The 22,996-nt window shown below is 38.8% G+C and overlaps 1 protein-coding gene across 3 annotated transcripts; it reads right to left on the reverse strand.

Moving 5' to 3' along the window:
• Positions 1 to 12,560: 12,560 nt before the first annotated feature.
• On the reverse strand, positions 12,561 to 21,851 carry LOC128513118 (zinc finger and BTB domain-containing protein 24-like). 3 transcript variants are annotated; one of them, XM_053486969.1, is made up of 8 exons: positions 21,102 to 21,851; positions 19,709 to 19,807; positions 18,907 to 18,920; positions 18,770 to 18,876; positions 18,539 to 18,670; positions 18,397 to 18,442; positions 16,932 to 17,166; positions 12,562 to 13,888 (listed from the first exon to the last, which is right to left on the reverse strand). In XM_053486969.1, exons 1-8 carry the CDS (start codon positions 21,387 to 21,389, stop codon positions 12,803 to 12,805), a joined length of 2,007 nt encoding a protein of 668 aa, XP_053342944.1. In that variant the 5' UTR covers positions 21,390 to 21,851; the 3' UTR covers positions 12,562 to 12,802. The 3 variants fall into 3 exon arrangements, with proteins under 3 accessions (XP_053342866.1, XP_053342781.1, XP_053342944.1); XM_053486891.1 differs by having other exon boundaries at positions 12,561 to 13,888; positions 18,770 to 18,920; positions 19,709 to 19,804; XM_053486806.1 differs by having other exon boundaries at positions 12,561 to 13,888; positions 18,770 to 18,920.
• Between the last annotated feature and the right edge of the window lie 1,145 nt (positions 21,852 to 22,996).

Genomic DNA, 22,996 nt, shown 5'->3' on the forward strand with positions numbered 1-22,996 from the left:
GGGATCGGAAGTGCAGATCAGGAAAATGGTTAAAGCTAAAAATAATCTGCTGATCTTTAATGTAATCAGTGATATTATTATTATTATTATTATTATTATTACAGGTTGAGGTCCACTTATATGTCTGTCTGTGTGTCTTTCTGTACAGCAGAACTCCCTGTCTAACTTATTTATAGAAAGAAATCATATTCTGTAAGGTTAAGTATCTTACGCCTTGTTTACACTAAGTTGTACTTCTTGGAAGAAATGGAAAAAGTAGATCAGATAAAGATGAAGTTTTGTTTTAAAATGTAAAAATTCACCACTTCAGCACTGTTATTTCAGCCAAAGTGAAAATATGAATATGAACTAATCCCAGTAAAAATATTCACTTTATCTTTTCTAATTAATATCTATTGGTGCCGGTGTTTGTTTACATTGAGACTGTAGCGCATTAGTAGATTATTTTAAAGTAGATTATTAAATCCCGCACATAACTGTTCATAACATTGCTTTTACTCAACATTTCAAATTCTAATTTTATTTATCACATACACAGTCATAGACGGTATTATAAATGACCGCTGATGATGTAAAAATCATCAAGAAAGAAGAAAACTATATGCTGTAAAAAGAAATATGTGATGTACAAATAAAATAATAAAATTGAAATTGAAATGAAACCATGTCCAGTCATGAGCAAGACAATTTGATTTGATTTATGGTGCAGGTTAAACTTCAGGCAGATACTTAAGTACTGCAAAAGCTCAATTAAATAAAATTTTGTCCAGACAGATGCTGTGACAAAACATGGCAGGATAGACATACAGAAAATCGAGAGTTCTGACAACTGTGCAGGCTGAAGATATGAGCCACGAATGGACCGCTGTCTTCACTTCTCCTTTGTTAGAAGTAAATATTCGTCCTCGAATGGCTGCTCACAGGGGAGCGAAAAGAGGAAAAGATCGATGGAGCGAGATCAGGACTATAGGGAGGATGCCTTAACACCTTAAAACCAAGTTTTGTTTGCAGAGTGTCGGTGTGAGCAGAAGTGTGTGGATGTGCATAGTCAAGCGAGATCACAACACACTTAAATATCAGTCCTCTGTGTTCAGCTCTTCAAAAGCGTCTCACTGTAACACTGAGCACTGTTGACTGCTAAACCATTTTTATGATGATGTTCCAATACTTCTGGCCTACGAGAATCACAAAACACGATTCTTTAAATGGACTGCTTGTAGACTCTAGAATAGCTCCATAAATAAGACCATTTAACTCATTAACATCTTAATTAGAAAAAATTGTTTGTAATATATTTATCCAGGGTTGCAGGAATACAGTATTTCGAAAAACCTTCTCTACAGCAGAGGTAACGTTTTGGTCTTGTTTTCCTGTGAAGGTCTTCATGAGAGACTTAAAATCTCCAGTATTGTTGTAGAATATAGAATATAAATCACTAAAATCACAAAAACAAAGAAATTTGCAAGTGTAACTTCAGAACTGCTAAAATATTTTATTACATTTTTAGTAAAATACCACCTTAAGGAGCAACACAGCTTCTGCATTCACCAGCTCAGTATTGAAGTCAGCCAGTAATGTTGGGTCCATCCACCAGGTGTCAGCCCAATGAACCTAAATTTACACTGAACTGACAGAAAATAAAATAAATAAATCATAGTTAAATGTTAAATGTTTTGGCTTGGCTCGTGGACTGGAAAACAACTAACCCGAACCCTAGGTAGATCTGAAATTGGGTTAAGAACCAACACATTATTAACATTTGTAAGGACTGTGTTCACCTTTGTTGAAGAAATGTGGTCAGGGAACAAATCATAAATGGAGATTGTTAAACAGATGCATGGTAAAAAAAAGGAAAATAAATAAAATAAAATAAATATAATAATAATAATAAATTTAAAAATCAGAGATACAGTATGTATACATATACACACACACACAGACACACACACACACACACACACGTGATGAGAACTCACAGGATTGGGACTAAACAGCAGTGTGTCCATAATAAAACTTATCAGGGGAAAAAAGAGACACATTTAAATATGTTAGAGAGCATAAAGATTGTACTTTGTGTTTCACAGAGCCAGATGGACCACAAGTATGTCTTAATCTATTGATGAATTCATAAACTAAGTGAGTTTTAAGAAAGACTGAGTGTCTGGATTCATAAAACAAGAAAAAGTAAAAATACATTTAAAAGTTGTACAAACAAGCTTGATTTTAATACGGCTTGTTTTAAATTGTTTCTGATATTAATTTCTTCAACTAAATAAATATTTTTCTTTAAAGTCAATCGAGCCCAAACTCTATTTAAGACCCCCTGCAGTAAGGTGAAGTAAATCAGTAAAAGAAAAGATGTTAATTGTTCACAAGTAATGGATTTATTTCAGTACCTGAATCACAAGAACACAACGGTAGTCATCAGGAATTAATATTTTTTAATGCTGCTACACAGAACACAAGTGTCTGGACTGGGTCTAGGAACACCATACAGTACAGAAAACACACTCAGACCATCAAGAACTGGGACAAAAACTTATCATAAAATGTGAATAAAATTGTCGCATTGTCACTTTACTAAGAAACTCTGTCCTCTTTACTTATCGATTTATTCTTAACATCGTTTAGCACATTCTTCCTCCTGAGTCAGACTCCCCTCGTGGTGTCGCTGCTTGTGGTTCTTCAGGCTGAAACCTTTCTCACACACGTCACACACGTATTTATGCGGACCTCTGTGGGACTTGACGTGTGTATTGCGTTTGTGAATGTTGTCGAACGTCTCTGGACAGTCCGGACAGCTGTAGGGCTGATTGTCTTTAGGGTGGGTCTGCTCGTGCTCCAGTTTGGCAGGCTTGGTTTTAAAGACCTTCAGACAGTATTTACACGGGTGATCGTAATCCGAGTGGAGCTGAGTGTAGTGCATCTTTAACCCGCCCTCGGTGAGGAAACGCTTCCCGCACTCCGGACAGACAATGAATTAAATTTTATGTTCGCATACGTGTTCCTCTTTGCTGTGACAAACTTTCCACAGTATATAAAATGGTTTGGACCCGTGCTCCTGTTCGGCGTGGAGCTGAAAACTGGTCACGTCGTCAAACCGGACAGGCAGCGATTCAAAATCACGTGACTCTGTCTGGTCGCCCGAGCCGCACTGAGTACAGCAGAATGCTTTTTTGTGCCGATGGACGGAACACGAGAGCGACGACTCGGCCCTGCATTCTGTACACCACACCAGAAGTTTCCCCTCACCGTCCTCCTTTAAAGCTGTGAACAGATCTTCATCCACGGACACGTCAGTCTGTGGCCTCTTCATCTAAATGTAGCTCCTGTCCCAAATGAGGATGGGTTCCCTGTTGAGTCTGGTTCCTCTCAAGGTTTCTTCCTATTACCATCTCAGAGACTTTTTCCTTGCCACTGTCGCCCTCGGCTTGCTCACCAGGGACAAACTGACCATTTTGATTCATACTAATTCACATTTCATACAAACTTAAATAATTCTTTTGACTGTGTAAAGCTGCTTTGCGGCAATGAAAATTGCTAAAAGCGCTATACAAATAAAATTGAATTGAATTGAATTGTTCATCTGAACTATCTTGTTTATTTAATTTCCTCTTTTTGATCTTAACTCTTAACCTTCGCTGTGAACTTGCTTCATCATCATCATCGTCACTAGAGAGGTATGCGCCGTCCTCTTCAGTGGACCTTTGTTCATGACACTCGTTAACTGAAGACCCCGTTTAAATCACAACCTGAGTGAGGGAGTGAGAGATGTTATTTTTATAATGAGCAGAGGTAGAAAGTAGGTAAGTAAATTAGCCATAACAGTAGCTGATTAGCCATAGCATTATGACCACCTCCCTTATTTTGAGTAGGTGCACACTTTAGCCACTGTGTGTTCCGACACATTTCTATCACAACCAGATAGGGGTGGGCGATTTACCGGTAGACACGGTTATAGCCTAAGTATGAAAAAAAAAACAGCTTTTATTTTGTGCACTCTAAGCTACAGCGGGGAATTGTGGGTAAAATGTAATTTGATGGTCGGCGCGGTCTATTTCTATCAGAGTTGGTCCGTAGAACCAGTAGAAATTTGTCAACCGATAGAGATTTTGGTCTTAATCGCGATTGAGATCACGTGACGTTGCACGTTACATAACTACGCAATACACATTTACTTCTATGGGAAGCCAAACACATCTAAAGTGAGACGAAACCGTGGCATTCGATTGAGCTGGTGTGGGCAGACCAAATATTTGCGCGGCCCAGTGGATAGTGCAGTGCGACTATCTGGATAGCGAAAAGATTATCTGATTTATTTGCGCAGCCCGGTGAATCGTGCAGCGCGGATTTGAAGTCCTCTCAGTGTCCCACTTCTACTTGGCTAGCCTCTTTCCCTGTATACACTCCTGGACTTCCTTATTCCACCACCAAGTCTCCTTGTCCACTTTCCCCTTACCTAATGATACACCAAGTACCCGCCTACCTGTCTCCCTGATCTCATTGGCTGTAGTTGTCTAGTCAACTGAAAGCACCTCCTGACCACCCATGGCCTGTCTCAACTCCTCCCTAAAGACTACACAACATTCTTCCTTTCTCAGCTTCCACCACTTTGTCCTCTGCTCTGCCTTTGTTCTCGTCACCTTCCTCCCCACCAGGGTCATTTTACACAACCCCATTGCAAAGTCCACCACGATCTGTCCTTCTTAGTTTCTGTCCTGAAGACCAAACCTACCCATCACATTCCCATTACATCTGTTCCCTTCCCCAACATGTCCATTAAAATCTACACCAATCACCACTCGATTACCTCTGGGGATGCTCTGCCTCACTTCATCTAACGCAATCCAGAATTTCTCCGCTTCTGGCTCACATCCTACCTGTGGGGCATAACCACTAACAACATTTCACATCACACCATCAATTTCCAGCTTCAGACTCATCAACCTGTCTGATACTCTTTTCACCTCTAGAACATTCCTTATAAACTTCTCTTTCAGAATAACTCCTACTCCATTTCTTTTCCTACCCACACCATGTTAAAACAACTTGAACCCTGCTCGAGTTTTGTGTCTGTAAACAGTCAGAGTCGTATATTTCAGAGTTGTATTGTAACAAACACACAAAATCTCGTATCAGTAAGCTGTTGTGGCCGTAGATATTGGAATTCAACTCAGACAAAAGACAGAATTACACACAAATCTTTTTTTTTTACGCATGAATTTTTTTGACAATGATCTTATTCCATAATTTTCTAAATTCTAGAACAATACTGGAGATTAGGTGGATGAAATTTATAGATGTGATTAGGTGATAAATTAAGAACAACAACAAAAGTTAGTTGTTATTTTTTGTCCTGGAACAGTTCTTGCAAGAACAGTATTGTCTCAAATGCATTTGCAAGACCCATCAAGCACCATGATGAAACTGTCTCTCATTAAGACCTTTCCAGGAAAGCAAGACCAAAACTTACCTCTGCTGCAGCAAAGCATTTGTTGCTTGCGCAAACATACACTCATTTTATACATTGTTTGACTGTGACCACAACTAAGTGTTATCTCTCTTACTCTTTTTCTCTCTCCTCTTCTATCTCTTCTCCTTTCTCTGTTTACCTCTCTTTCTTTCCCTCTACCTATTTCTCTGTCGAGCTATACATGTTGTTCCTGAGCTGCCAGTCATCCAGACCCCCTCTCCCCTCTGGAGCTGTCTGACTTGTCCTGGTGTCCTGCTCCTGGTTGAAGATCTCGTCGATAGTTCAGGACTGGAGTTACCTACAGTCTGAGCCTTCAATAACAAACTGGGCTCTATATTAACTTCACATCTCCTGTTATACTGAGCTTCCAGCCTCCTAACACACAGTATGATACAGCTCAAGCCCTGCTATCCATTATCACCCAAATGAGGATAAGTTCCCTGTAGAGTCTGGTTCTTCTTAAGGTTTCTTCCTATTACTATCTTAAAAATGTTGGACAATGAAACTGAAACCCTGTTTTTAGACCATAATAATTCATTAGTATGGGGTAGATCCACTTTTTGCAGCCAATACAGCATTAATTCATTTTGGGAAGGACAGATACAAGTCCTGCACAGTGGCCAGAGGGGTTTTGAGCCATTCGTCTTCCATAATAGTTACCAGGTCACTATGTGATGCTTATGGAGGAAAACGTTTCCTGACTTGCTCCTTCAAAACACCCCAAAGTGGCTCAATAATATTTAGATCTGGTGACTGTGCATAAAAAGTATAATTCTAACCTCTCTGAAATGTCTTTGCTTCCATTTTCTTTGACTTCTTTCCATACTTTTTCCATTTGATCTTCATTGTTATCCTCTTCTTCTTCTTCTTCTTCTTGCCCCCATCTGTCAGACATAATATCAGAGGAAGATTCAGATGAGCTGTCACTAGAGGAATTTGAAGACAATGGTATTGCCTGGATGGACCCTGTGGCATCTCTTCTAAGAGCTGTTAAAATGAACACAAATAAATACATAAGGTTCACAGCTAGCAAAAATAGAACACAGTACCATGAAGATAAAAATCACCTAATGAGACAACTGTACTATCATTTGAATAGATGTTTTGTGATAGAAGACTAAACTGATGCCAGTTGCTCTTTTAGATAGTCTCTCTCTCTGCTCAGGTCATCAATCTACTCCTTTTGACACTCTAATCATATCTTACACATCTCCAACTCATGGGACTTTCTTTTGTCTGCCAACTGTACAGTGGGGGCAATGGACACATCTAATTGAAAATAATTATACATTCTACAATAAATTAAGACATTTCTATTACCTGTAATGATTTATACCGACCCGCTCCTGTACATTAAGTTTACATTAAAATCATCATTACACAAGGCACCTGTTGTGACGACCCTTGTGTAAGTGTGTCACCGTTGGATTGAATGGCTCCGGCTCCTAATTAGTTTGATCAAGGACACCTGTTGCTGAGTTCCTGTTTGGCCTTTTTAAAAAGCAGCATCACAATTGGCCAGCAAGAGCTGCACGTGGGACTTGGTTTTGTTTGGTTTCCGTTTACTTTTGTTTTATTTCATGCATCCAACACTCCTACAGCCCATTACATTTTCATGCATTCACTTAACTCTACACTACTGATTCTTGACTGTCTCATGCCATATTGTTTTGTTTCTGTATAGTTCTATTATGTTAATAAATTTTGTGTATTATTTGCACTTTCTCGTGTGTCCCCGTCCTTGTTTCATTCTTTTGAGCCATGGGGCGTAGCACCTGTTAACAGGCAGGAAAATGCATGCAGCGTGGCACGCTCCCACCCCTTTGGGCGTTCCCCGACCTTAGGACCTTATGCTAGCCATCATCCACACAAACAACATACTCACCGCTAGTGCCACTAACGGCCGTGTCATCCAATGTATCCGTGTTCCTCTTGGCCCGGATCCGCACGCCTTTTCGACTTTGCTCATGGCATAAATGCACTACTTTAGTATTCCTTCCATATGGTGGCCCAAAAAGCAAATCATCTTTCCCGTATATGTGTATGTTTTTTCCTTTCTACGTGTGTTTCTTCCCATTTAAATGTATAATTTTCCCCTTGACAATGTATGATTTTCCCATGTAAATGTACGAATTTTCCTGTTTGTGCGCAAATACTTTTTCCCCGTTTATGCGCAACTACTTTTTCCCCATGTGAGAACTCTATTTCTTCTGTATTTTACAAGTTAAAAGCTAAATCTAATGCGCAATGCACTATATGACTGATGTCAAAATGCAACTAAACACGGCACTGTGCTGGATATCAGCTCCAGAACTTATCATGATGGAATATACAGTGAATTATAGCTTTGACTCATATAACCTGCCTAAATATCATTGCACACTAAGTTCATCATTTCACTGAAAAGTATTCCTTGCTGGCAATAGATAATTTTCCACTTGACCTAAAACATCTATAGATTGTAATCAGATCAAGTGTCTGTGTGCTGTGGTGGAAAACAAGTCTGATCCATGGAGGCCCCACGTCACACCTTGCTGGACTTAAAGGATCTGCTGCTAATGCCTTGGTGCCAGATACCACAGCACACCTTCAGAGCTCTTGTGGACGCCATGCGTTGATCAATCAGAGCTGTTTTGGGGGCACAAAGAAGACTTGCACAATTCTTATGCAGGTGGTTTTATTGTTCTAGCTGATCAGTGTATATGTATGCTGTATATATTATACATGTACAGTGGCTTGCAAAAGTATTAGGCCCCCTTGAACTTGAAACATGAATCAATTTTATTGGAATTCCACGTGAAAGTCCCAATACAAAGTGGTGTACACGTGAGAAGTGAAACGAAAATAATACATGATTCCAAACATTTTTTGCAAATAAATAACTGAAAAGTGGGGTGTGCGTAATTATTCAGCCCCCTGAGTCAATACTTTATAGAACCACCTTTTGCTGCAATTACAGCTGCCAGTCTTTTAGGGTATGTCTCTACCAGCTTTGCACATCTAGAGACTGAAATCCTTGCCCATTCTTCTTTGCAAAACAGCTCCAGTTCAGTCAGATTAGATGGACAGCGTTTGTGAACAGCAGTTTTTAGATGTTAAAATTTAACTTTTAGTAATTTAAATTTAAATAAAAAAAACAAAACATTTTTTTTAATTTATTTTTTTTAAATAGGGCCAGGTAGGGTTGGACTACTCTTTTCCCTGAATAAATGAAACAATTATTTAAAAACTGCATTTTGCATTTACTTGGGTTATCTTTTTGTATTATTAAAATGTGTATGATGATTTGAATTATTTAAGTATGACAAATATGCAATAAAAATGTAAAAGATCAGGAAGGGCAAGATTATCCCTAATTATTCCTCATGGTGACCTAGTGGTTAGAGCACTTTGGTCCAGGGGCCAAGTAACAACCATGAGCAAGATGTTCACATACATAATAGGTATAGTGTGTTTTATTTCATTTGCATTTTGTTATGAAACTTAATGGAAGGCAGCACAGGAAACAAGGAAGTAATGTATAAATGTATAGCTGGAGTTCCAGAGAAAACTGGACACAGAGGTAACTGGGTCAGGTTTGTAGGCCTTCTTGCTCACCCTCGCCTTTGCAGTGCCGCCCACAAATTTTCTATGGGATCAGGGCTTTGTGATAACCACTCCAATACCTTGACTTTGTTGTGCTTAAGCCGCTTTGTAACTAATTTGGAGGTATGCTTGGGGTCATTGTCCATTTGGAAGACCCATTTGCACCCAAGCTTTAATTTTATGGCTGATGTCTTCAGATGTTGCTTCAATATATCCACATACATTTCTTTTCTAATGATGCCATCTATTTTGTGAAGTGCACCAGTCCCTTCTTCAGCAAAGCAGTCCCACAACATTAAACAGTATTACAACCCCCATACTTCACAGTTGGGATGGTGTTCTGAGGCTTCAAAGCTTTGCAATTTTTGTTGTGTCAGACCACAGGCCATGTCTCCAGAAATAAAAATTTTTGTTCCCATGTGCAGTTGCAAATTGTAGTCTGTCTAAGTAATAGCTTCCTCCTCCCAGAGTAACTTTCAGCTCATGGTGGTACAGAACTCGTTTACTGTAGATAATGGCACTGTCTTACCTGTTTCAGCCAGCATCTTCACAAGATCTTTTGCTGTTGTCCTGGGGTTGATTCGCACATTTTGCATCAAAAAATGTTCCTCTCTGGGACTCAGAATCCGTCTACGTCCTGAGCAGTATGATGGTTGTACATTCCCATCTTTCTTATACTTTTTTTAAACCTTCAGGAATTTGGAAATTGCACCTAAGGATGAGCCACACTTGTGGAGGTCCACAATTCTTTTTCTGATGTCTTGGTTGTTTTCTCTTGATTTTCCCATGATGTTAAAGAAAGAGGCTCTGTGTTTGAGGTGTCTTTATATGCATCCACAGGTGTGCCACCAATCAACTCAGATGGAATCAGTTAATCTATCAGAAGCTTCTTAGGCTCAGAATGAAATCATCTGGAGTTTTCTTTTTGTTTAAAGACACATAAAACTTAGTGTACTGCACTAACCCTAGTACCTAACCTAACCCTATACTGCATATATTTATGACTTTGATGAAAGTGATAAAAACCAATACATAAGAATTCTCCCTTGCTCAATCCTGACATTTAACAAATGCAACAAATATATTATTATTTAATGATATAAAAGAGAAAACATATACTCTGATTTAATGTATGACAGTAAATTTTTTTTTTCTTAAGTGTATGTAAATATCTGGTTTCAACTGACCCTTGGTTTGGATAACTCAATGCTTTATGTGTATTTGTAAACCCATTATAGTCATAGTTAAAAACAGGGAACATTGGTACATTTTATTGACTGCAGCAAACTCGTTTGCATATTCACAGTACACAAAAATAACAGTTTTTGTAGTCAGGACTACTGTACATTACTCAGTTACCCATCAGCCTTGATATCTGAGATTAAGTGCACCTGTGTCAGGTTTATTTCTAATGAGCATTACAGTATTTAAGATCTGTATCTGCTAACATCTGTTGTCTTCTGGTTGTTGGCCTTATGTCGTGTTCTTGTGTTACTGCATACCTTGTTTTTATACCAAAAATTAAACTGTATTTGTACCTGAACCTTCTCCTATTCCTTCCTGACATTTGTTAGTTTGACAGAAACATTTACATATATATTTTTTGTAAATACACTGTTTACTATAGAACAGAGAAGATAACATGCTATAAAACCCCACTGACAATTTTGCGGTTTAGTGTGAACCCTTTCCTGCACCAGCTATTTTTATGCAACTACATCATTGAGATCAGATGGGCAACTTATAGCTTTTTAAAATATATTTTTATACTACTTTTATGTTATTCCTGACTATTTGTTTAAATAATTTCTTTCAAGCTTTATTTTACAGTACTTTTTTCTCATTCTGAAATGAAAGTCAGAACTCAAATATGTTTTGATGGTGGCTCTAATTCTCCTACGTATGGGTGAAATAAAATATTTTATTAATAATAATAATAATCATAATAAAACATAGCAAATTAAAGAACATTGCTACCACCAGTCTGTCACAGGGTTCTGTGTGTGGGCTTTAGTTGAGGCATAATCACAGAGGTGAATACTTAGAAAGTCTTTTAATAAAGAAAACAGAACAGTTCTACTTCTTAGTTCCACAAATGTGAAAGTCTGTGTATAAGCACTTGTAAGCATTTGTTTTTCATCTAGCAGTTAAAAGAAGTAAAACATTAAGAATTTAATATGAACTGAAAACATTCTACATAACTGATCGTTTGTTCTGTCAGACTCTTAGAACAGAATCATGAAGCCATCAAACATCTGCTTTTGAACGATGACATGAGAGTTGAGCCACACATTTAACTCTGCAGTGAGTTGGGCAGCTGTGGTTTTATGTTTTTTGGATACAATCCAGGTTGCCACCCAGACATCCCTTCCAGACAGCCTCCAGTTGCATCCACAGTTACTCCTGTTGGATGCGGTTCGTCTTTCTTGGTGGTATGCTGACATTACCCTGGATACATCACAAAGACTTGCTGCCTTGGTCACAGCTGCGGCAGCGAGAGGCGCACCAACAATTTGTCCTCTTTATGTCACCCATAATGTGTGCATTGCAATATCTTGAGAAAACTGTGCCATTATTTGAAACCTTAAACATAAGGTTTAAAGGTAATTAAACCTTCACACTCAAGATTGGAACCTCCAACACTAAATTGGCGAAGGAGATTGCAGGTTTCAGCCTTCAGCATTGCTTTACAGTGTAGACAAAATAAAAAAAATAAATCAGGAAAGACCACAGAGTGTTCAAACTTTTGACCGGTACTGTATATTTACTGTGCATGTATACAAAAGATGCATGTATACTGTTTATGCTGATCCAGTCCTTCTAGCACCAACAATCATGCACATTTTGTTCATTCTGATGTTTGACATGAACATGACCTGAGGTTCTTCCCTGTATCAGCATGACTGAAAGCACTATGCTGCTTGAATATGATTGGCTTATTGGATAACTGTACAAACAAATGTGGGATGTAACTTGTTTGGATGTAAAATAAATGCCATAAAATTAGAAACTACAGCTTCAGAAATTAGGATAGGAATGACTTCATTCTCTTAAAATGTTCTCCACAGTCTCATCTAGAACATGTATTTAAGGCACTGTTGACTACTGATGATCTAATTAATCTCAACCCAATCTGGATGGGATTCCCTCACATTTTTATACATTCACTTACACACTAAAAATAATGTATATAATTGTAAATATTGGTATGTGTGGCACTGCAGTGTACAATATACATCTGTATCTTTGGAAATTCATAACTTAAAATGTTCATAAATTGGGGACTAAGTGAGCATAAGACTAGACAATGAAATTATTTATTTGGAACAATGCAACGATCCTGACTGATTTTTTAAAACCTTTAAGGCAGACTACACGATTTTTTCTTGAGACTTATTTGTAATGTCTGTTTTCATTTCAGTCAAACACACCCGAAACATCATCTGATAAAGTGTTCCAGCAACAGTTGTGTAATTTGTATTTATGGTGCCGGTGAGAGAGAGAGAGAGAGAGAGAGAGAGAGAGAGAGAGACGTCTGTATAAAACAAATAACATCAGAAGACATACTGGCAGTTTTAGCAAGGCAGGCTTTATAAAGTAGAGCATGGCCCTCAGACCTGTGTATAAAAAAATTAATATTCATCTGCAGTACACATCTGCATCTGAATATTAAATACAGTAACCAAATCATCCTAATAGACTAACAAGGTATTAATGCAGCACTCCTCCAGTGTCATTAGTCCTTTACTCTAAATCATTCATGGTTTCCTCTTCCTCCTCCTCGTCGTCGTCCTCCTCGTGAGTCAGACCCGCCTCGTGGTGTCGCTGCTTGTGGTTCTTTAGGCTGACATTGTGACTGAATGACTCTCCGCACAGTTCACACATGAAAGGTTTCTCCCCGGTGTGGACACGCATGTGCGACGTGAGGTTCTCCATCTGGTTAAAAGAACGCTCGCACACTTGGCATCTGAAAGGCTTTTCTCCAGAGTGAATGAGTTTGTGCCTGTTCAGCTGGTTTAGCCCCTTAAAACCTTTCTTGCACACGTCACACTCGTATTTACGGGGACCGCGGTGGGACCGGACGTGCTTGTTTCGTTCGTGAATGTTGTCGAAATTCAGCGGACAGTCCGGACAGCTATAGGGCTCATTGTCTTTATGGTGGGTCTGCTCGTGCTCCAGTTTGGCGGGCCTGGTTTTGAAGACCTTCAGACAGTATTTACACGGGTGATCGAAATCCGAGTGGAGCTGACCGTAGTGGATCTTTAACCCGCCCTCGGAGAGGAAACGCTTCCCGCACTCCGGACAGACGATGAATTTGGTTTTGTGTTCGCACACATGCTCCTTCTTAGCCGTGTGAAGCTTCCCACAGTCCGGACACAATTGATAGAACGACTTGGTCCCGTGCTCCTGTTCGGCGTGGATTTGAAAAGTGTCGAAGTTGTCGAACCGGACGGGTAGTGTTTCTAAAGTGTGTGTCTGGACAGCGTCACCTGAGCCGCACCGAGCGCAACAGAATGTTTTCTTGTGCCGATGGGCGGAACAGGAGCGCGTGGCCTCACCCTCACACTCCGTACACCACACCACGAGCTTGCGCTGACCGTCCTCCTCCTGGTCCTCATCCGTCAACTCGTCAGAGTCCGTGATCTGTTCCTCTAAATGCGGCTCCCAGTCATCTGAACTGTCCCCGCCTTTAGACTTCCTCTTTCTTTTCTTTCTCACTTTCTCTTCCTCTGAGCTTGCCTCCTCATCGTTGCTGGACAAATACAAGCCGTCCTCGTTGAACATATGATCGCTCCCCTCATTATCTGACGACGCAATCTGCACCACGATCTGCATCAGACAGAAAGTGTTGAAATACACAGTTTCCAATTTCAACAGTTGTCTATATAATTATTTTTACCAAATGTATTAACAGATTCATTCACAGTTATTTTTTAAGCATTAATAGAGCTGTGCACTGCAAACATAACTTTAATGTTTATTGTCTGATTTGTCTCAAGCAGCTGTATTTCTTATGAGTCTTGACTTGAAAAATTAAAAGCTACCAAAATTGCCTAATAAGTAGAGAAAAATAATTATTCAGTTATGAATCGTGTTTCTTTTGTATGGTGATTCACATATATTGCCACACTGACTCCAAAATCCATTTTTAAAATTATTTTTATGTTTATAGTAGAGATGAACTGGTCAATCGGCCCGTGAGTAGAATTGTCCGGTTTTCAGTTTGATTGGTGACCGGTGATCAGCCTCAGATATAAACGGCTCAGTACCGAGCGCGGGAGATTGCGCAACAGAAACGCATTTTTATGGCGTTATGTTATTAAAAATCCTGCATGTTAAAAGCCTTTGATCTGCAATTTTCTCCAAACTCTGTGAGCCGAATTCAAATTCTATTTCAAATTACAATTTTACTTGTCACACACACAGAATGAAATGCTTGTACGACCGTCCAATAGTTAAAATTTAAATAAATAATAAAATGGTGTATTCACATAAAGAATATAATAAAGAAAAATAGAGCATAAATATTCACATGAAAAAAAAAAAAAATGAAATAAGGATAGAATGATAAAAAAAAATTATAAAACAAATATAATCTATAATATTTGTCTTGAACCCGCTTATTACACACTGTCACTGTCACATTTTGAGAAGTTCCAGGAGGTAAAACAAAAAACCTTTTCTTTATAATCCTACAGGTGGCGCGCTCTCAACTACTCACACATATTCATACACATTCATACCATGTGGTAGAAGTGAATTATTTACGTTTACATTTAAGTTTGTTTATATTCAATAATAATGCCGGATGGTGGTAAATTTAATTTAAAGTTAAAATGTCAAACTCTTGTATTTGACATTAGTTTGTATTGTTTAAATGCTGCACTTGGGTTTCTTAGAGAGAAAACTAATGTTATAGAAAATGTGCTACGCCTAATTAATCATTATTTATGGAGAAAAAAAAATATATATATATATAAAAATAAATAAAAGTACAGTGGCTTGCAAAAGTATTCGGCCACCTCTGAGGCCGTCACAGAGCAGCTGTATTTGTACTGACATCAGATTACACACAGGTGCACTCTATTTGCGCTCATCAATTCGATTACAAACGTGATCGAGGCAAAAAATTTTGCCTCTAAGCTTCTTTTAATTAATTTTAAAAGCTTACGTTATGTTTTTGCTCAATTATTTGTTTGGCGTTACACAGCGCGATTCCAGACGCAAGCCGCCACTAAACACCACAAACAGTTAGCTGCGTATTGATTTGGGGGAGCGTTCTGTTACGGGATGCAAAATGGAAGGTAGCGATAAAATTATCAGCGAGCCAAGAGATGAAGAAATCAGCAAGAGAAAACGACAGAAATTGTCAGTAAAGGCTTACGATTTTTGAGCTGTAGATTTTGAAACTTTTAGTTTTGAAAGTTTAGTTGCACAACTTAGTGTTGTAGGATTACAAATTTATAAAATGTTAAATCTAGCTTCCAACATAATATAACATCAGTATACAAACTGAACAAGTTATGTACATTGGGTTTTACATCTTAAGGTAAAGTTGGTGACATTCTAAGAAGATCAAGTCTGGAACCCCAGGTGTCAGAGACATTAACCTTTTGCCTTTATGTACTTCCTTACATTCCTAAAGTCAATGGGAATGCTAATTTCAAGACCAGGCTGTGCCTTTGTCTCTATGATAATGTAAAGGTTTGGGTGATACTGTCAGGCTGATTAGATTAGCACCTATGCATTTGAAAGCCACTGTTATGCTGATGAGATCAGGGCTGGGGAACTTCCGTTACCAGGCTGACTCCTGTACTACACTATGCTTTGTTTAGGTTGTCTCCACCTCTTTGTATCCCTCCCTTTTGTAAAGTATAAACTCTCCAGAGCTGAGTTTTCAGTCAGACATGAATGACTACAGCGACGCTCTGCGAGTTCTCAATAAAGAGTTACTTCTGCTTGAATAATATCCCAACGTCTCCTAGTCTCTGAAAAAGTTCCCAACAGTGTTTTTGTATTTTAATGTGTGCCTTTGTTTTTTGATACTTAAAGTTATTTAAAACACCTTTAGTTTTTGCATCTGAGTAAAGGCTTTAAAATAAGAATGTAGGACACTAACACACTTAATTCATCTCAAGTAACTTAGCTGTTCCTTGTATTGTGAATAATGACAATGTTTATTTTTGATAAAACGCTGTATGCATTTAAAAAGTAAAAGTTTATTTTTCCAATAAAAAAAAAATGTTTCTTATATATTTTACATTGGTGTTTAATTAAGTAAAAGTACATTTATATACTCCATTACTAAAATATTCGATAGCTACAGCCCTATATAAATAAGATGTCCTTATAGTGTTAACAGTTTTTTTTTATGATCTGTTGCCCTTTTTTTATTTATTCCTCTTTGCATCTCAGAAAAACAAACATTTTTAAGCAACTGTAACCAAAACAAAAGCAATTTCCCTCTGGGACTCGTTGAAAAGTTCTCTGAATCTTGAATAATCGGGAGGTGCCTGCTGATTCCCGTCCCTAATAAATAGCACTGAAAGGCTGTGTAACTTGTTTAAATCTATTTTTTTTTTCTTCTCGATAATATTCTGCTCCACACTCCAATCCACTAGGTGGCGATATTACTAATTACCCTTACACTCAAAAGAAGTATTAGTTATAATATATTTGAAAGGAATTTTAGACTATTTACAGTCTGTATTTTTAGGTTCTATTATGTCATAAAACAGCATCAATTAATTCTGCATCAGGAACTGTCCCATTGATTTAACAAATCGAATTACAAAAATCATTTAACATGTAGCTGAACATTAGAAAAAATAAAATAAATAAAATAATAATAAAAAAAAAAAAACGCACACACCTCACCCTCTTCGCTCATCAGTTCATGTTGGGTTTCATGATTTTCGTTCCCTGCAGGTTCCCCCGAGCGCGGTTGACTACTCCAGTCTCGGTGGTGGTCACAGCTCGGGCAGTACTGCTTGACTGAAAACAGCTTCTCGTTGCCCTCGATAGTGAAATCGCACTTTACTTGGCAAGGCCAACAGAACTGGAAGAGCTCCAGCAAACACTGTGTGCTCACCAACACCTCACGACTCCTGCAATAAACACGGGGGGAAGAATGACTCAGCAAATTGTTCATATACTTATACTATGAATACACTGTGTATGTTACCAGAGGAGACCAGTAGGGGGCAACCTGGAGGTTTCAATCAGCGACACTTGAGTAGCTAAGTTACCATGTCGGCATTTTAAACGGTACTCATCGCCCACTGTTGTGACATGCATATTTATCACAGTGATGCATCATACAGGTAAAAATTCTCTCCATTTTTTTTTAAATGTGCCGAGCTGACAACACTGCCCCTACTGGTTACCTGCATATTACATCTTGTTTGGATCTATAAACTAAAAACAAAACCCAGGATACGTGAGGCAGCCATCACGCAAGTGCGTACACGTAGTTAAAAGCAAGTATATTTCCAGCCTTAAAAGCATCATCATCATTATCATGACGGAAACTAATCAGGACTGGTTCCCATCTGGAGAACAAGAACCTAAATGTAATAAGAGTGGTCAAGTCAAGAACTTAAACCTGTAGCCAGAGGTCACATGATAATGGGGGTAAATACTCACGCAGCCAAGAAATACCAGGACCAAAAGTGCTATATACAACAGAAATTAAACTAGCTAGCTAACTAAGACAGAACAAATGAACACCATAAATTAACATACGTAACGAAGAACTATACAAAAGACAAAAAAAAAGACAACATAAAGTGCAGATGTGCAAAAAGACAAAAAACTGTAATAGAAATACACAAAAAAGTTATTTAATTTATTTTCACCACAATTTCCGATTTAAAATTAATTTATATGATTAAAAACTCCCGTATACTCAATTTTTATTTATTTTTACCTTTAACCATTTCCTGGCCTAAAAATCTGATACTGCATGTCAGTGAGTTTTCTTTTCAAAAGAGAGAGATTAACGTTAAACCGACCGATAACGGAAAATCGCCAACTCGCGGAAGAGACACATCTGTCTGTGGTAGCTGTATACACACACACACACTCATTCACAAACACCACTCATTACATTACAGGAACTTGACTGGAAGTTATCGCCACATACACCGCCTGAGCCAGTGCTCCCATTAGTATAGCAGGGGATTATACAGAGAAATAAAAGGAGTGTTTACTCTCATAACTGCGTTCTGTTATTCTGTACAATCCCGGTTTGACTTGAACGTACCTCATATATATTGCGAACTCAAATTTTTTTTTTACCCAAGAAAAAAATAAAGGAATCAATGCTTGATTCTTACTGTAAGATGTTGGATCCCTCAGGAGTCTTCCTTACGTTCTTAATGGCTGTAGGGGGAGGAAAAAAACAAAAAACAAAAAAACGTTTACTAAACACGACTCTTTTGTTGGACGTCGGTCCAGTGTTTTCCTCTCATGTCTCACCCTTTGTCCTGGCTCTCTTGGTCGCTCTCTTGGTCAAACTCTTTGCGGTGGTTGGTGGAAAAAGGGAGAGCTCGAGAGCGTTTGTGGATTCGTCATTACTGAGATTGTGAAAACACAGAGTGGCCTGGACGGCTGTAAAATATTTCAACATATTTTCAATTCAGGGAAACATTACTCAAAAGTTCATCTTCATCTGAAGCTAATGGAAAAAAAAAAAAAAACGTTACACACCTGCACTTTTGAAGTGAGGCCCGAGAGTCCTGAGTGACAGCTGTGTGCCGCGTGTGTGCCGAACTGGCGGGTGGGTCTGGCACGCCATGGTTCTGGTCGGTAGACAGGGGACGGCCTCCTCCCACGGTTTCAGTGCCGGGACGTCGCTAACCTGTACACGGGGAAAAGGTTATGGTTTAATTCGGTATCGACTCGTTTGATTGAAAACATTTGATTTACAAATGGACCAGTTCGTAGATGCAAACAAAATATCTTACAAATAATGTAATGGAACCTTAAATTGCGAACATAATTCGTTCCGGTAGAGGGCTCGTATTCCAAAACACTCGTAAATCAAAGCATAGAAATAATGGAAATTAAAATTATTCGTTCCACAGAGAGAAAGAAAAACACACACACGGATTGATTATACCAGTAAGAGACGAGCACTAAGACCCAGCAGGGGAGATGAATACCCGCAGCGCCAGAGAGAGAAAAACCGTTGGCTCAGTTGTGATGACGCGACGCTCGGTGTCAAAACAACAAGCGCATGCGTTATACATGACACTCGGAGCTCGTAAACCACGACAACGCTCGTTTTTTTAAGTCAAAATTTATTAAAACTCTTTGCTCGTCTTCCGGAACGCTCGCGCCAGCTCAAATAAATAAACAAACAAACATTGCAGCAGACTTTGTGAAGATAAATGTGTGTGTCATTCTTTAATATTTCTCCCACAACAAACAGCCGAGGTCACCATGTGATTGGTGCCATAATGACGTCAGTTATGCAGCTCGACCCTATGATGTAACCAGAGGTGAAACAGAACCTTTAAACACATCTCCTGATAAACACACTGACCTGAGGACAGACACACACAGTTATTCACTCAGACCGGACTAATCCTGAACCAGGTGCCCCGTGTGTGTAGTCAGGTGTGTGTAGTCAGTGTAAAAACTCACCGCCTGGGGGTCTGGAGCTTCGCTCTTGATAGTGGTTTCTTCTTCTTCTTTTTTTACGGCGTCTTCTCCTCCGGTGGGGGCGTGTGTGTTATTGATCTGCTTTGGAAGTGCAGATCAGAAAAACGGTTAAATTATGCAATTTTAAAGATTGCTAATATTGATTTATGAATCTCTTAAAACAGGTTTACATGTATGCAAGGTCAAAAAACAGTGGTTTTCTCCAAAAATAGATTTAATTTTACCCTATTTCTAAATGATTCGTAAATGACTCGTGTGAAGCAGTTCGAAGAATCAGTCTGTCTAAATCCCTCCTTTCCGGAGGAAGGGGTAGCTGCAGATCGGAGTAATGGGCTGTCGAAAGGTCTTTATAATTGGTTGCGCAAGTTGCCTGTTTCACACAAAGGCTAATATTAAACACTAATGTTCTTTCTAATAATGCGTTTATGTAATGCAGCCAACACAATCCTCTATATTAAAATTTCATTTTTTTCCCTGTAAAACATCGATATTACAAATATTCCTTTCTAAACATTATACTGCGTTGCGACGTCATCCTCGCGCGTTTGAGTCATGGTCGTAGCTAGAAGGGATATATAGCTCCGACCAGAAACTAACAATGAAATGAATGAATTGTTATACCTATTGGATCGGTTTTCACGTCTAAACCTAATCCTTTCCGTAATACTTTTTGATGAACGAGATTTAAAGAACCGAGTCACTAAAATGATTCGTACTTCCCATTAATAAGAAAGTAGCTAAAGTCTGCTCGTTTTTTTTCCTTTTTTATTAATTAGAACTAGACACAACAATATAAAATATATAAAACCATCAAGACATCCAAATAGTACAAAAACTAAAAGATTTATTGTTGTGTAGTGAGAGAAAAATAACGTTAGATTGATGTGCGCATGGGCAATAGCTCGAGCTGTATTAGTTCTAGCCTTAACCCTATTAAACCCATAATCAAAATCAAATTACATTTAAAAGTATATATCAGACCACAAGCTGATTATAAAATTTATGTCATTTCTAATATTTTTGAAGTATTATTAACTTAGTATTTACTAAACAACATTACATAACTTTTTCATGAGTTAATATGATTCTTTAGGGTCCTAATGAAAAGTTTGTAATATACTTTAATGAAAAATTCTCAATGGTTGTGTAAAAAAAAAAAAAAAAAAAAAAAAAAAAGTACTTTTACCTGGTAAAAAGTAGCTCTGTTCTCAAGCAACCTATTTCATATATATATATATATATATATATATATATATATATATATATAGACATAACCATGTTCTATGAGAGTGTAAAGTAACTTACACTCGGCATTCATAGTGATTATTAGAAAAGGCGATCTGCAAAGATTCATAGAAAGATAAATCACACTCACCGAGCCTGATGAAGATGAAGCAGGAACACGAAGCGTTGGTACAGCTCCATTTTTCAGGAGCAGCTTCGTAGCGAAACCTGCTTTATATTGACCCGCGTTTATAAAGCAGTCTAGCGAAAAATGATTAGCGCAAACATTAACGGTTTTAGGTAAATCGGCGGGAACGTCCGCTTTAAAAATAAAATTCAGCCACTGCGTCCTCAGCGGCTCAGATGTCGGTAGTACATGGCGACTGCTGTGTTCGCCATTACACCCAACAACTGTACACCACAATCGCTTAGGCGGCATTTTCCTCCAGCGGCGAAACAACAATGGCCGACAGCTTCTTCTCACTCGGGAGCGGGTCTTTGCTAAAACACCGGTGTCAATCAACTAATAGGAGCGGCCTCTGTCGGTGTGGCGTCACATCAACAGGCATTTGAGAGTGGCCAGATTTTAGAAGAGGAACCTTGTTTTAATAAATGAAAAGAAAATCACTGGGCGGCTCTTTATCAATGTTGCGTACACACTCTCCTAACACACAGTTCAGTCCAAACAGCTCGAAAAAGTGCATGTAGGACCGAATGACCCCTTTGTCTTCACAAGTTAAAAAACCTCTCTGTCAGAAAAAAATGCCGTAAACACTCTTCCGATGCCACAATTAAATGACGAAAATCAAGCGGAAAAAAATAATGTTATATTGAGTAACCAAACAAAGCCTTACCGCCGCCATGTGCTTCTTCGCTAAACTAAAGGTACTTACATATAAACAGGATAACCGACGCAAAAGCTCCTTTCACCAATGAGAAACCTTTCGACACGCCCCCTACCTTTTTAGTACGCTGATTGGCCAACGCAGAAACTTCTTTAACCAATGAGAAACCTTTCCACACGACCCCTACCTTTCGGCACGCTGATTGGCCAACGCAGAAGCTCCTTTAACCAATGAGAAACCTGTCCACACGACCCCTACCTTTCCGCACGCTGATTGGCCAACGAAGAAGCTCCTTTCACCAATGAGAAACCTTTCGACACGCCCCCTATCCTTCGGCACGCCTTTTGCTCCAGCCTGCAGTGCCTTCCCGTGAGCCCTCACTGCTGTGATTGGTCAAATTCAAACACACTACGACATGCAGTGAATATGCGGTCAAAGTTCACTAAATGGCGCGGTCCTTTATGATGTGTCTACCGTTACAGCGTGTGTCGGGAAAACGAAACGGCCATTAGTATTACTGAATGACCCCTTTGGAGACCCGTCGATACATAGAAAAGATGGCGTCGGTTTTACCCTATATCAGTTCGAGCCGGAGTCTGACGATGAAAATACGTCTTTTTAAGAAAATGCCATCATCAATTAATTAATCATACTTACAGGCAGAAGTTCAGAGGAGCAAGCCGGTCCAAATAAACTGGGCACTGATCCATCTTTTAACACCAAGCGTTTGACGAATCCCGCGTTGTACTCCCCAAGATTGGAAAAGCAGTTATCAGGAAAATGGCGCGAACACAACACAAGATTGGGATTGTACTGCTGAGGTGTTGTTGGGAAAATAAATTGTAGCCACTCAGTCTTTGTAGATTCTTCCTTCGGAAGGGCATATAAAACAAATTTACTTTTACAGCGCAGGATACAGCGTCTTCTTGACATGATGTAACGTTAATCCACGTGGAAATTTGCACTTTTTAATGGAAAGTAGTGATGAGTCGTTCATGAACGAATCTTTAACATGACTCAGATGAACGAGTCGTCTCGGAGAGTGATTCGTTCATTTTTCATTGGGCGCATGCGCAAAGCATCGCAAACCCTCCGTATGATGTACAGAACGAACGACTCCGACTGGAAGGTATAAGAGGTGAGCTGTTCATTCTGTTTATTATAATATGTCCTTAGTTGCATTGTGATATTCTATCCAGAT

The sequence above is a fragment of the Clarias gariepinus genome, chromosome 1, assembly GCF_024256425.1.
Source record: "Clarias gariepinus isolate MV-2021 ecotype Netherlands chromosome 1, CGAR_prim_01v2, whole genome shotgun sequence".
Classification (NCBI taxonomy): domain Eukaryota; kingdom Metazoa; phylum Chordata; class Actinopteri; order Siluriformes; family Clariidae; genus Clarias; species Clarias gariepinus.